The 16,455-nt window shown below is 38.6% G+C and overlaps 1 protein-coding gene across 1 annotated transcript in view; it reads right to left on the minus strand.

Annotated features, from left to right (window-relative positions):
• Positions 1-2,395: 2,395 nt before the first annotated feature.
• LOC149076025 (uncharacterized) overlaps positions 2,396-16,455 on the minus strand; it is a 30,761-nt gene continuing 16,701 nt past the window's right edge. The window contains exons 3-6 of the mRNA XM_089242171.1: positions 11,179-11,399; positions 9,533-9,767; positions 5,363-5,776; positions 2,396-2,712 (exon numbers count right to left, since the gene is read on the minus strand). Coding sequence (XP_089098297.1) covers positions 2,396-2,712; positions 5,363-5,776; positions 9,533-9,767; positions 11,179-11,399 — 1,187 coding nt within the window. The remainder of the gene's footprint in view (positions 2,713-5,362; positions 5,777-9,532; positions 9,768-11,178; positions 11,400-16,455) is intronic.

Raw genomic sequence — 16,455 nt, forward strand, 5'->3', positions numbered from 1 at the left:
CGGCGGCACACTTCCAGTTTACTCAAGTGGCTCGTGGTGCATTTGCAAATTACTTAAGCTGCCCGCGTCGTGCTTCCAGATCGCTTGAGCGGTTTGTGATATATTAAATCAATTTTATAGTTGACTGGTCATTATAGTATAATGACCACGGTATTTTTATAAATTGATTCTGTATCTCTTTTTTTGGCACACTTCCAGTTCATTTAAGTGACTCGTAGTGCATTTCCAAATCATTTAAGTGACTCGTAGTGCATTTCCAAATCATTTAAGTGACTCGCAGTGGATTTCCAAATCATTTAAGTGACTCGAGTGCATTTCCAAATCATTTAAGTGACTCGTAGTGCATTTCCAAATCATTTAAGTGACTCGCAGTGGATTTCCAAATCATTTAAGTGACTCGTAGTGCATTTCCAAATCATTTAAGTGACTCGTAGTGCATTTCCAAATCATTTAAGTGACACTTAGTCCTTTTTTGTCGTACAATTAGTTGTTCGCTCTGACTCTTTTTGAAAATTGATTCAGAAACAAAACTGAAAATTATTATCACTTTCTGACATTTTTTGGAATTTGAGGGGGAAAGATTCAATGAATTGTTCTTTCCCATTTTTTAATAGCGCTCGTAATTCCCAATCTTCTGTAAAATAAGAGCTAAAGGAAATTTGCGTAATTTATAAATAAATTGTATTTTAAAATAAATATGACTATAAATCAGTGGTTTCATGACCAGGGGGTACCTGGGGAGGTTTCAGTGGGTCTGTGAGCTTGGATGAGAAATGAGAAAGCAGTTGAAATGTTTTTTTCATTATTATAGTATTTGGTTATTATTCTGCGGTAAAAGGAATTTGCGTCCGCCTTCTCCTTATTGGCGTAAAGCAGTGTTTCTCAAAGTATGCACCGTGACTTCTAGGGACGTCGCTAGCCTTTATAAGGTTGAGGCTGACATAGCTCAAGCCATGGGACCCGGGACAATTATCATTATTTTTTGTTATTTCATGCTATAAATCGACTATAGAAGGACCAATCAAAAGTCTTACTTTTTGGGGAGGGGGAATCAGCCAAAGATCCCGCCTAGGAGCCTTGCTCTAAAATGCGGGGACTGTTGTTGTGTGACTGTTAAGGGCTTTTGAAGCAGATATTTGACTATTCCAGGGAGCCGTGGATAAACATTTACTAGGTCAAAGAAGCCGCGGATGACAAAAGTTTGAGAACCACTGGCATAAATGGTCTGTGGAACACGAAACGTTAAGAACCCCCTGCTATGCATACAAATATTCATTCACGATTGTCCTGTTCAACTTTTGTACTGTGAAATATATTTCAATTTACCGAGCAGCTGTTGTAGAACGAGGGTGATCAACCTATGGGAGAGTGCGAGCCACTTCACATTAGTTTGAAAACCTGTCGCGGGCCATTTAATTAAGTGATCTGAAAGAGCGCCGCTGGTCATTTAATTGATCTATAAATGTGCCACCGACTTAAATGACCTTTAAATGTGTGTTCTGAGAATGCGCCCCGGGTCATTCAAGTGATATGTAAATATGCAGCGGCTCGTTTAAGTGATCTCGAAATGGGCCGCTTGAGTGATTTGTAATGGTGCCACGGATCATTTAAGTGATCTGTAAATATGCCGCGGACCACGTAAGTGCTCTAGAACTGTACACGAGTCACTCAAGTGATCCGTAAATATTTCGCGCTTCACTTCAATGGCTTGGGACTGCACCGCAAATCACTTAAGTTATCTGTAAATGCTCTGTGGGACACTTCAGCGATCTGAAATAGCACTGAAAGTTACTCAATTGACCTGGATTTACACTGAAAGTTGCTCAATTGACCTGGAAATTGCCACGCGTGATAATGCACCGCGGGTGATTAAATTGATGCGTTTATGCGCCAATTAGTTTATTTCTACAAAATTAGGTTTAAGGGCGGGGGCCACATCAGATGACTTCGAGGGTCACGTTTATCCCTCGCGGTGCCCAATCCCTCAAAACTTTATTTTCCGCCAAGAGTTACTTATGCTCAATGATTAAGAATTCCACTAACAAGTAACATTTTGGCGAGAATTGGCAAAGTCCCGTTTCTATGATTCCAATTTCTCGCTAATCGTTGCCACTCTAGGAATAATATAACCGCAACTTTACGTGTAGCATTTAATAGTATCTGATAGAATTTTTCATACTGTACATTGAAAAATCTTGAGAACGTCAGCCTCGGTTATAACGACGAAATTCCGTGAAATCGTCGATGTGGTTATAACCGAGTTTGACTGCACTTTGCATTCCCTCATTACAAAAATAATTTCTGTCGATTTCAGATTAATGTGAAACATGACATGAATTGACATTTTTTGAACATGCGCATTTCGATTCAAAAGAAACATGACAAGACTTAAAATCTACTGTTTATTATGACATTCTTTTCTCAAACTAGTGTACATGGGTGGATATAATGCAGGAGGATGATTGGCTGGATGAAAGCTCGTCGGCGGGAAATAAGGGCAAGGGAACGTCACGACCCCGGGTAGAAGCCGCGGGAACGGGAACGAGGCGAGTCCTGTAGCCGTGGTGGCTGCCGCTGCCGACGTCCAGCACTGCAACGTGCCGCTGGAGGTAGCGTTCCCGATTATGTACGGTGTGCCGAGTATTCTTGAGCTGAGATCTGTTTGGTGGAAGTCCATTGGATCCAGTCTCAATGCCTTTGCAGCTGCCCGGCCTGAAGGATATAATTTGGAATTAATTAAGAGAGAATCACACAGAAAAATTAAATGAGTTTCATAAAGGACATTTTTTGACAGTCGGATCTGATTTCAACTGTGGAAAGGTTTTTTGGCCAGGGTCCCACACGGACTCCTTGAAGATATTCAGGAGGTCCGTGAGCTTGGATGCGAAAATTAACATACAAACTAAAACAATTAGGTAGCTCTTTGCCATACAGTATACAGTGTTGAACATTATTTTGTGAAGGGGTCCTTTCTCTAGCACAGCGGTTCTCAACCGGTGCTCCGTGTGCACTTCCCTGAGGCTCCGCGGCCACCCGAGAATAATAAAATAAATCAATTTGATAAACAAAAAAAAAGAGACCTAAGGGTACCGCCATATAAATAATATACTAAAAAGGGCTTCTCGAGTTAAACAGGGCTCCGCCACAGAAATTTTACACTGAAAAGGCGAGTCAGAAACGGTTGAGAACCGCTGCTCTTGCACAATATATGATCCTCTGGTTGGTGGGCGCTCGGGAGTGCCCGTGGTCGGGGTTTGTGTTTGGCTGGCAGGGGCAACACCTTCTAGAGCATATACCTTCTGCTTTAGAAGGTATTGGCAGGGGCCAAGTCCTTTGTTTGCCTGTGTGGCCGATCCTATGGCCCTGTGGGGAAAGATGATCTCATAATCCAGCGATGACCTTTCAGTTAGAAATTCCGTTGGAATTCTTTGGACTGGGTCCGTTCGGTTAGGATGATGTGAAGTGGTCCTTGGACTTCAATTATTTACTGACACGAAGAGACGGTGTCCCTCAATTTGTTGACAAAGGGAGACGGTGTCCTGCAATTTATCGGCACAGGGAGACGGTGTCCTGCAATTTATCGGCACAGGTAGACAGCAGCCTTCAATTTATTGGCATAGCTTACCTTCAAGTTTTTGGTACAATAAGACGTGAACTTTAGTTCATTGGCAAAGAGAGAAGGCGGCCTTCAATTTTTTGGTGCGAGGAGACACGGCCTGCCTTTTCGGGAGCAATGGCTAAAATTGCCAACAGATGATTGAACCTGGGCCGTGTTCGGTTTAAAAGGAAAAGAAAAAAAGGTACAAGGAGATTGACTCTCAGCTTATTGGCATAGGGAGGCGTTGTTCGTCAACTTATTGACGCAGAGAAAGATGGTGTCACCTAAATTTATTTGCACAGCGTGACAGTGTCCCTCATTTTACTGGTACAGAGAGACGGTGTCCCACAATTTATTGGCACAGGAACATGGTGGCTTTCAATTTTTTTTGGTAGCAGGCCGTGACCTTCAGTTTTTTTTTGGTACAAGGTATCTGTGGGCTTCATCTTATTGGCAAAAAGAGTCCGTGGAACACAAAAGGTTAAGAACCCCTGATCTGGGATGTTTGAAAAGAATATTGATATGTCCGTCAGGCGATCTTAACAATTTTCGGGGCCACCTAATTGTGCGATTTATGTATTAAAAATTTCATAATGAGTATTAATAAAAATTGAAATAATTTTGAGCCCCAGTTTGGCTCCGGTTCCTGCGCTACGCCCGTTGAGAATACACTAAATATAAGCAAGTTCCATGTGCTAATTGAAAACAGTGAATGTCAAGTGATCTGTAAATGTGCAATGCGTCATTTGAGGGATGTATGAATGTGCGGGGAATCGTTCAAATGATCAGTAAATATGTCGTGGGTGCCTCAAGTGATCTGTAAATTTGTAGCGGTCCTATTAAATGACCTAGAAATTTGCCGCGGGTCACTCGAGGGGTCTGTAAATATGTCGCGGTTCGATTAAGTGACTTGGAACACAGCCTCAGGTCACTTAAGTGATCTGAAAATGCACCGCGGACCATTTAATTGCTATGGAATTACGCCGCACGTTTTCAAGTGAATTGTGATTTGCCGCGGGTCATTCAAGTGATGTGGAAATGCCCAGCGGGTCACTTAAGTGATCTGTTTATGTGCCACATACAGTAGAATCCCGTTTTAACGAATACCGTTATAGCGAAAATCTCGTTTTAACGAAGACTTTTCTATAACCCCCCAAATACGTTTACATAGGAACAATGCTAGGTAAACTGGAATTCCTTTATAACGAAATTTCGTTTTAACGAAGTGATTCCTCCGGTCTCTTGGCGTTCGTTATAACGGGATTCGACTGTAGTTCATTTTTACAAAATTAGGTTTTGGGTCGCGGGCCACATTTGGTCCACGGGACATGGGTTGAGCTTATATTGCCTAGAGCGTGCACAAGCACGTGAGTGACCAAAACAGAGTGTGCACGGATGTGAATTATCAAAAAAAAAAAAAAGACCTACAAAGTGTGTTAGTATGGGGTTGACCAAACGAGTACGCAAACATGTGAGTGACCAAAAGTTAGCATGTGAATGACCAAAGATTATAGCACATGGCGGTGAATTCGAGGAATGAGTGGTCAAGAAAATTAGACTAGAATAAGAGAAGGGCGGTAAAAAATTTGCGTTGCCCAAAGGCGAGAAAACCGTAAATCCGCTTCAGTAGATTAACCCTAATTACTTATTACTTTGTCTTGTCTTTCTAAATCGCTGTTGTGGATTTTCTCGGTTTTGTAAAAAATGTATTACGCATGTTAAACATGAAATTTTCCGGAAAGATTCAAAATTTTAATCTCTCACTGTTTTCGGTTTCGTCATCAACGCTCGGATCCGACTCGATGTTTCTCCGCCTCGTGGGTTTCGAATCGAAGGAAACAACTCGTCCGCTGGATGGTTTCAACAGCTCGTCGATGGAATAACCCGTCTTGACTACTACGTGTTCAGAAGACGAACTCTGTTGCGGATGTTGTCTGTTGTTCGTGAATTCGGCGGATCCCTTCGGTGGAGTTTCGCGTCCTTCCCTGATGGGAGATGGTATCGACGATGACGACGACGCCGCCGGAGATCGGCTCAAGTTGGCGGCGCTGATCGATGACGACGATGACTTCACCTGCATCACTGGCGGACCGATGATCGGGGAAGACGGCAGCGAGTACGTCGCTGGGCTCGGGAAACAGTGCACCGGGGCTAAATCAGTCCTATGTAGTTGGTGACCTGCCGTAATAGTAATAATACATATAGTCAAACCCCAATTTTTAACACAAATTGGATAAAAATCAAACTGACATGTTCATTCGTTAAATCGAGGGGAATCATTATATCGAGGTTGGAATAAACACAAATACACTCGGCCCCGCTTAATCAAATATTTCTTCAAATCTTTTGATTGCGAAATCCACACAACTCCCGTTTGTTTCACTAACTGCAATAGAGCAATGTCGCAATAACAAACTAATGAATGAAAATCCAAAAAAAATTACAGCATTTTGTTGAAAAAAAATTTCAAACAAATATTATGAAATGAAAAATTAATTTAACCTGATATCAAATTGATAGTTATTCATAAATAAAACAACGGATAAATTTAATGGAAACGACAAATTTATTTGTTTATGCAGGCAGTTGATATCAAGTGTGTGTCGATTCTATATTTAATTTAATTTTTTTTTTTTGCTTTTATCTATTTTTTCTCTCTCTCCTATATTATCAACACTGTCATTGAATTAACATAGAAAAATCATTAGTATAAAATTTTATTCTATCAGCTTTTGGTTGTCATCATTCACTTTTTAATTTAATTAATTAATATATTTACACCTGTTGGGCCGATAAGTGTTTTTTATCTTTCTTTCAGGTCAAAAGAAACAAGAAGATATATGCGCGTCACTAATAAAAGATTTAGAGAGATTTTATTGAGAGATGTCTTCTCGTCTCATATAGGCAGCTTTCTGTTCCATCACATTATAAATTAACTGCTGTGTACTGTGTCCATTCAAATACAATTTATTTATTTCTCTCTCTTCGTATTTCTCTTTCAAATATTGTAAAATATGTAATTCAATTTCAATCGGATAACGGATACCCTGTTTAAACGAATGAAATCTTCCGTCACCAAAATTTCTCCCATAGATACAATGTTTAAGTTCCCCGCTTAATATGATAGTTTCTACGATTTTTTCCCGCTCAATCGAATAGTGCGCTTCATACGTCAACTGTTAATACACATAAAGCACCATATACATAATGTTTTTACTGAATGAAACATTTGGAACAAATGGGAAATAGGTTACACTAAATTAATATTAAAAAAAATACATTTGAGAATAGGTACTGCCCTCCAAGTATTGAAGTTGTCTTCAATACGTACATTTAATTATTTTATTTTTGCTCTCTCTTGCCAATAAAGGGCCCTAGCTTTCCTACTGAAAAGTAAAAATCTTGGATATTGTGTGATCATTATAATTAAATATAATTTTCATTTCATATTTGATGTCTGATTTACTCAAGAAGCTTTATTAATATTGCTGCTTCGTTATTTTTCAATATGCAAACTATTACTATATACTACTAACTATACTACTACTAACGTTGTAATATAGCAATTGAATTGTTACCCGCATAATCGGATACCCTGCTTAAACGAATATTGTGTGATGGAATTGTTAATATCCAATCAAGTGGATCCGACTGTTATATATACAGAAACTTCTAAAAGATCGTTAAATCGAGAAAAATTCATAAAATTCTTTTATTTTGACACTGAATCATAATTACAAATTAATTTCAGTCACTGTATTTTTCAATGTTCAGTGCCATTCACGCTTTCGGTTTCGATTATCTGCCGTCTCGTCTAGCTCAGTGTTTCTCAACCTGTGGTCCGCAGGCAGACCTCCAGACCAACAGTGGCCCCCCGCTCAAAATCAATGCAGGCAGAACAAGACAACAAGAATTTAATTCTCACTGACTGAAAATTATTCTACGTTGTAATTTATATGAGTAATATCCATATGGGAGTTCAATGAAAAATATACCTTCATCGCCATACATCATCGAGAAAAATGTGGAAGATTGCGATCATACATACGAGACGGGATATCACTAAATTTTGGCAAAAAATGAAATTTATTCCCTTAGATGCAATTTTCTCATTTTACTTCGGAAATCGTTGTGAAGGGTGGGAAATAAAGGGCTACTACAAATCTCAGTAAGCCATGTATTTCCCGGAAAAAATATTCAAATCATCAGATGACCATATTTCATACGGTAAACTGGGATTTTTGAAGTAAAATGCAGGACATAACCAATTGTCATAAAAAATGTTGTTGGAAGTAGGCACGATCACTAAATTTTATTAAAATTGCTGAAAAACTACGAAAAAACAGTTTGACCTGAGATATATGCGAGGAATTAATATCTATATTTTTTTCAATATTTATCATAAAATAATTTATATAATGTATTATGAAAACGCTGTGCATTCACGACTTTGGTAAACATTACAAATATATTCAAGTAGAACCCATCGCAGAAAAAACGGGACGAATATGCAAAAAAAAAAAATCGGAACAACCAAATTTATAGGAATGTTCCATAATACGGGGCATAAGTGGTCCGTAAAATTATTTCAGACATTTCACTGGTTCTTGGGTTCAAAAGGGTTGAGAACCGCTGGTCTAACTAATAAGTCTGTATCTTCTTGAGATACGTTTTATGCCTTGCCCATGTTTTTAGCACTTGGTCAGTAAAAGCCATGAAAATGTGCAGACGTTATAATAAAAACCTTTATCTGAATCTCTGCCTAGTTCAAGGGTCTTCAATCTTTCCGACGTCGTGGGCCAAATTAAACTTTCCACGAAGCCTGCGTGGGCCACCAAATCATATTCTCCGTTATTATAAACTGGGTTTTCCAAATTTATTGAACACTAACATTTGATCTGAAAAAAAAAAATTTTAATAAATTTTTATTTATCTTCATATAATTTCCATCACTTAATTAATTCTTTTTAATTGATTATTTCTTTGATTAAATCTGAAATTCACTCGATAATTATGAAATATTTTTTTATTAATTATGAAATTATTTCTTTCAAAAATTTATTCGTTTTGCTATGCAAAGTAGCTATTTTCTAAAAATGACCGGCAGGCCACAGAAAGACTCCTGGCCTAGTTCCTTTCCCTTTTTCTAAATTTCTACCTTCCTTGCCGTTTTTTAAATTTCTGCCCTTTTATGAATTTCGAAAGAGTTTTTCATTTTGTGAATGTCGAAATTTTTGCCCCTTTTCAACATTTCCTGCTTGTTTCTGAATTTTCGCCCTTTCCGCTGAATTTCCTGCTGTTTCCAGTGCGGGTATTCTCTAAATTTATGGGTTTTTTTTCTGCTCTTTTCTGAATTATTGTTTTTCCTTTTCTTTTTTCTGAATTTTTGTTCTTTTCTGCTATTTTTTGATTTTTCCGCTTTTTTCTGAAATTTTTCTTCTGCTTTTTTCTAAAAAATTTTGTTTTCTGCTTTTTTTTAAAAAATTTTGTTTTCTGCTTTTTTCTAAAAAATTTTGTTTTCTGCTTATTTCAGACTTTTTTTTTTTTTAATTGCTGCCTTTCCCTGCTGATTTCTGATTTTCAACCCTTTCCGTTCATTTCTGAATTTTTGCATCTCTTTCACTTTATCTGAGTTTCTGCCCCTTCGACTCGTCGTCTCTCTTTGTTCAATTTCTGCTCCTCCCCCCCGCCTCCCGTGTCGTTTTTCCAATTTCCATTGTCTCTCTTTTTTTTCTTATTTTGACATCCTGCACATTACACCCCCACCCCCTTTTTCTGATTTTCTGCCTCTTTTTCATTCATTGGAGTTCCAGCGTCCCTGATTGTACATCGAGTGACTACTTTTTCATACGGTGTCCAGAGTTTCAAATGTGCCAATGTCAAGTCTCTTTCAAGGAATATGACGTGAGTAAAACGATGTAAGAACTCCATTACCTTGGTGTGCCGGTGTCGCTTGAGACGATAATCCACTGGTGCTAGAAGTGACATCATCGACAACGACGTGTCCGCTGTTACGGAGAATGCGGTTGATGGAAGACACGCTCGGAATGGACTGCTCGTCGCAAACCCGTTGGCTTCTGAGCAGGTCTCGGATCTCCCATGCGAATATCGATGGATTCTCTTGCTTATATCGGAGGATCTTCCGGACAACGTGCGGAGTGGCCACTTGCTGCGTGTAAGAAAATCACTAAATAACATTACATTCGTATTATTCAATAATAATTGCACATCATTTCTGTTAGGGTCGTAAAAAATACACCTTATAATAATAGTCATAAAAACAATTTCAATCGGTCAATCATGCTTCATCCATGATCCTTTCACTCCCACCGGGACATATTATACAGTTTCGTATACAGGTTTTAAAATTTGTAGTGAAAGGGTTAAGATTGCTGTATAAAAATGTTGTTTGGGCGCGGTAGTGCAGGTCGATAAGATACTCGCATAAAGTACCAAAGTACCAACATTTAAACAATGTTTAGAGGTGCCGCGAGTTCGATAACCAGTTCGTTCTTGTCAGAAACTTTCTTGACGCTGGATATAATAGAAATGGCGACATATGGCCACAGAAAAATATTGCTACCGTAGGGAGTCCCATATTGAGGGTTAACGCACCAACCTCTCTGTGAGTGTAAAAAAAATGCTGTAATTCGGAATCCCCCATAAATTGTGGGTCCCGGTCTAACAGCCCTCGTGTGCAGAGAAGAACATGGTGCGACAAAACTGTTCAATGGTCGAAACGTTAGTTTTTGAAGTGTGAGAGCCTCGTGAGGATCAGAGTCCAGCATCTATTGCACGTGTTTACTGATCTTTTTTCACCCATCTGGACCTTTTTTGTTCTTGTCAGCCCTCTTCTTGCGGGAGTTCCACGACCAGAACTACGGTAGTGTTTCTCAAAGTGTGCGTCGTAGCTCTTAGGGACATCGCTAGCTTTAGCATTTGTCTCGGGTCGTCGTGGTGAGCTTTCCATACAGATGCCTGCCAAGTGCCATGAAGTGCTTCTTTTCAACACCGTTCTGGGGAGTCGCGTTAAATACTCTACATTTGTTTATTACTTTTTGTTTTTTTGCACAGATATCTGTTGTCCCCTTAATCGCCTGCCGTGTATCTCCCATGACTTGATATTCACTCCTTTGGTCTCACATACTGCTACTTTTCCGAACACCAAATCCGGTCATATCGCCATACAGAAATTTACTACCGATCGAATTTGTTCAGAAATGAATACACCATCTTATGTTAGTTGCCTTAGATTCGGTAGGGAAATAACTTGTTATCTACGCTTTTTCCCGGAACCTAACCCGCGGACCTGATGATAGCCTTCATGATGGTAGACGAGCACCTTACTACTGCATCACTCAGGTTATAATATTGGCAAAAATCTTCACTTGTGGTATCTATAGAATATCCCAGGGCGGTAAATGAAGAGAACCGTATGGGCCCATGGTTAAAATCATTTGATAAATTTGCTTCACACACTATTGATATCCCGCGATAATTATAACAACAAAACATTCACTTCCTGAAAATTAAGATATTCTCAGAAAATCATAAAAGAATATTTAGGCGATCAAACTAACTTTCGGTTTACTTCCCCCAATCGAACCGGGTTTTATGGAACCAGTTTCGTAGAACCTGGTAAGTATCTTCGAGACGCAACCATGTGATACCAGTAATTGTCTGGAGATGTCACAAGGCCTCACTCCCATCAGTGCCAATTCGACGATCCTTCGACGGACATAGTCTGGCAACGGTCGACCGTTCACGAAAACTCCACCCAACTGGTTCACTCCGGCTTGACCTGAAAACGGGAAAGAGAGATAAATTATCTTATTAAATTATATGAACAAAATTATTCTCAACATGTGATTAAAATAAGTAAACTTTCGCAAACAAAAAAGTTTTTAAATAAAGATCATTATCGCTTAGATTTCGTCATTGCGTTAATGTTTTTTAGAATAGTATTCCTTAAATTTTTCACCCATTGCCTCCCTGAACCATGTTACCCGCCTCATCCAGGAGAGAGAGCGATAACCTTTCTACTTTACTAAATTTATTTTCTAAGAAAATTTATGGTGAACAAAAATTTCTATAAAGGTTGGTCTGTGGACCCCTGGGCTAGAGTTCAGTGAGCTCACTTCTTGGCTTAATTATACGCCTGGTCGTATAACATCATAGCAATCAGGCAAAGTGATATTATGGAGGCCCCCGTACTTAGCTAAGTAACACTTGAAATTTTCTATATTTACAATCGAAAATTATAGCAATAGATCTCATAGTATAGGCTCTATGGCAGTAGTTTTCAAGCTGTGTGCTGCGGGCCCTAGCGCACCACTAACCCTTGTCGGGGGGCTGCAGAGTAACGCTTCTGACAAGAGTACTTCTAAGCAATTCTTTGTTAAATTGCTTTGGGAGCCACAGATAAGCGTTGATGAGGGAAAAGGGTGCTTTAGGTAAAAAAGTTTAAGAACTACTGCCCTATGGACATAATACCCTGGGTCGTGACTGCATGGGCCCATACATTAAGATGCTGCATTAGCAGATACAGACTCCTGGAAGGGGGGGTGCACCGAGAGTGTGTGTGTGTAAATGGAGAGGGGTGAGGCGAATGCCTCCGTTTTCCCACCTGTTAATAATTAAAAAAAAATTTTACCCCTCCACTCACCCCCCCCCCCCATGGCTCGCCTATAGAATGCTTTTGCTTTTATGGGCAATTCTTCTTCATTATGAAAGCAATCACATTTTTTCACCATATTTCACTTGAAGGCATTATTTTTTCACAGCTCTCTACCCTTAAGAACGGTTCTGATATTTTCATGGTGCCGCGGGTGAAGATTAATTGGAGGGATAGCTCCACTAGGTGATTGAAGAGACCATGGGGGAACTGTTAGAAAAGTACAGATGTGAAGAAATAAAGCGTTCTTAAGATGTTGTGAAGAAAAAAGTGACTACTTTCCGAATTAAGAGGCACTACCTATGAACACGTCCGTGTATGGATTGGGGCCTACGTGATGAGATATTAAGATTTTTGAACGTAAGCATGTAAATATGCAAGTTGTATTACTTTCAGCTTGAACAGGAGGCCCCAGAAAAATCACTTTACCCGTGATTCCATGATTTAGACACATTTCTGCGTAAAAATTCAAACAACGCCAAACTCACTTGAATCGAGCCTAGGGATCCGAACATTGACCTTAATTATTAAAAAAAAAATTTCACTATAAATTTACTCAAAAAATCGAATCAATATTTACGCGAAAATCTCGCTCTTGGATGAAGGTGGAGGGAGGCCCTGGGAAAGACGGAGCACGGGACAAAAATTGAATCCAAAGAAGACCATGGGCGAAAAAAAATTAAAGAACACGCTTCTTTAGATAAATTTTTTTTTTGTGGGGGGGGGGGGGATAATCACCAGTAGTAAAAAGTAATTGGTCATTTTGGTTCTGGGGTGAAAATCCCAGGTGAACACACCTGCCGGGTACGAGTCCAGTACAACTTTTGCGTGAGGATTCATTCGAGTAGTGATTCCTGCTGCTCTGTAATTCATTGTTCGCATGTGTTCGAACATCCTGTTAAAAATATGTTTTAAAGAAAGCAAACATCGGGTAGGATATTCCGTCGTCATCTCCAGTTAATTACCATCCCAGGCAGTTATAAGTACACAATGAGATTTCTTGTACGTACCTAACGACCCACGTGAACAGCTAACAAGCGTGTCAACTGGTGTGTCCGACGCTGATTAGCATAGAATTAGCATTTTTTATCTATGCGGTAGGTCTTTATGTTTCAGCACCAAAATTCTCGTTATTATTCCTCCCCGTTCATTTCGGGGTTAACCGCTTTGTAAACACCACATTATACTGTACTATGTCAAGCGCAGATCCAGGACCATGCTTTGGGAGGAGGGAATTGTGTAAGTTCTATGGATCATCCTGTATTTTACACACACACACAGACAAATTTTTCCACATTATTCTTCTCTTGCGAGGGGTGATCATTTCTATCCCCCCCCCTCCGGATCTCCGCCTGTCTCAATTATTAATTATTTTTTCCTTCTTTTCAAGACGGTACCCATTTTGTACAGAAACGTACATCAAGATTTCAAATTTTCAAACAGTGTAACCTCGATATAACGATACTCTGCGGACCAAGAAATAATATCGGTGTAGAGGGATCATTGTCATACAGAGAGAAGAGATCCGTTAAAAATTAGACCATAGATATTTCCATATAAGACGTGAAAAAATATCGTTACTTACGATCACTTATCGTTGATCGATATCACGTACGTTTCACGTACACATTATATCGAGTGTTGTTGTAGCGAGGTTTCACTATGTAAATTAATCTAATGATAGCAGTATCATTAGATTAATTTTCCAACTGAGTCGTAATTCACAGAGATATCACTCTTAATCCGTGAGGAGGAAGAACGACATCAATTTTATGGTATTCATAGTATTCATAGAGTAAGAATTCTGTCTACAATAGTACTACTGTAATGCAACGTGCGTTCCATAAGAACTTAGAGTAGCATCATAAAAAATCCAGAAATACAGGTACAGAAAAAAATTATTTATTCTCTTTCAAATTATCTTCCAATAGATGATATTGTCCGCGTTCAAGCAGACGCGTCACGAAGAGAAACGGCCCATGCGTTAATATCAGTAAACCTACTGTAGGAGTTAGAGATATTTAAAATAATTTTCATGATTTTTCCTAAAAACTCAAAAGTTTAAATTGACAAAATCTAAAAACTAGACTTGGTGACTTTTGCTTGAATTGACAATATTCGTTAGTCCCATCGTTGAATCCACTTTTCAAAAATCAAGTAGAGAAATCATTTTCTGGAAGCTGCCTCAATGTGAGCCCTACACAGACAAAATTTCCACTAGGCCACGACGCTTTATCGACATGTGTTGTCATAAACTTTTCATAACTGAAACATGATATGTAAATGCAATATTAGAATCATGCCACAACCTCCTTACAGTGCGAATCTAGCATTACGCGATTTCTGGCTGTTTCCGATGTTGAGGGAGAAGCTCCGAGGGTCTTCCTCAGTCAGGGCCGATTGTACTCAGTCTGATTTTCTTCATTGCAGCTGATGGGGGGATGCGATTTCGGAGATTTTCAAACATTTAATTAACTACATAGTGTCCAACTACTGCTATACCACACACCAACTCCAGTCATATATATCGACTTATGGCAATTTCTAACTAGTGGAGTTGAGTGGGAAATGAAGGCGCCATCTATCGATGGTCGCCCTATGCTCGATAAGTAAAGAACTTTTTCTGATGTTCTTTTGGCTGGATTCGAACCCATGGACCTTGACAGCAAACTTCATGGTAGAAGACGAGCATTTTATCACTGCGCCACTCGGGCGCTCCCACCCCGATCGACTGACGCTTTTAAAAGAAAACAACAAAAAAAAACGGACACTCGTTGAAGTCATTCTTGCGGAATATACATGTGTGAAGTCAGGAATTTCCCATATATATATGTCATTCATGTTACAAAGGTTTTGTATAGTTATTAAAATTAAAAAGTTAACTTTTTATGTGGACACCACATGCCCAAAAACACAATTAGAAAGTTGTTACCCTATCTCTCCTGATGTAAATAAAACAAAAAAAAAATCCCACGTTTCTAAGTGCAATATAGAGATAACAGAATTCCGAAATCGGAGAAAAGCAGGAAAAGAAGCGTTGTCCGTTAGTTTTCGATGTTCTTTCCCAGCTTTCCTCCGTTTTGAATTCAAATATTTCAGCGAATATTGCACTTAGAAACGTGGAAATTTTTTTTTCGTTGGCATCAGAAGAGATAGGGTAACAATTCTAAAATGTTTAGCATATTAAATTGCTTCAAGCGGGCAGCCTTAATTTCTTAATATATCCTGTATTTGTTTACATCCAGCATATAAGTGTTATAATAGCCAGGGCAGCAGAAATCTGTAAGAATTTTAGACATTGAACATTTAGATTACGCAAGAATGATTTTGATATCACTTTAATATCTTTCCAATTTTAGTATATGTACTGCCGAAGCGAGTACAGACTTTAATATCTGTCATCGTTTTCTTGCTATCCCATTTTGAAAACCGTCAGTTGATTGTGGGACACTCTGTAGCAACCATATGTAAAATTTATGCTTAATTTGGTTGAGAAATTGTAAAAACGAACAAAATTTATTGACCCCGTGCAATAAAAGAGTTTTTATTAGCGTCCTCTGCTGTTGACCTGAAACATTTATTTTTAAAGTGATGGATGTTATAGGAATACTTTTATCCCTTTTTTTTGGAGAAACTACTGTTTTGTTATAAGTTTTTATATTTAATTTGTTGAAATTGATCTCAATGATAGCGAAATTTGATGCAGTTAAATATCGGTTAATAACTTTTTTTTCTTATTTTGTTGTGATGGGCGAATTTTATCCCGTTTTACGTCAGTTTTGGTTTCAGTTATTTTACGTATCAAAATAAATTAGTTTCAGTTTTTAGTGTCATCTATCTTTGACTATGAATATTGCTTTCTAATTTTGCACGTGTAAATTGTGGTCATATTTTTCGGTTTCTCTTGTTATTTCTTTCATACGGGGAATTAATTTCTCAATAATTTACAACGGAATTGATTATTTTGGTAAAGTTTCGCCCACTTATAAAATAATCGGATACATTGTAATATCGGTTAACACGATCTTTCTTCTGCCTTCACATCAGCTTGTCCCAGTAAAATAACGTTAAAACACTTGTGCAAATGATCTGTCTTTCTAAAATTTGGGTGAGGGTAATCGACTCATTTTTTCTAAAGATAGCAATTCTGTTTGGAGCGAATAGCCCAATTAAGTTTGACACC

Source organism: Pholcus phalangioides, unplaced genomic scaffold (genome assembly GCF_987345545.1).
Source record: "Pholcus phalangioides strain wild (caught in Gottingen) unplaced genomic scaffold, Ppha-v1.0 ptg000015l_1, whole genome shotgun sequence".
NCBI lineage: Eukaryota > Metazoa > Arthropoda > Arachnida > Araneae > Pholcidae > Pholcus > Pholcus phalangioides.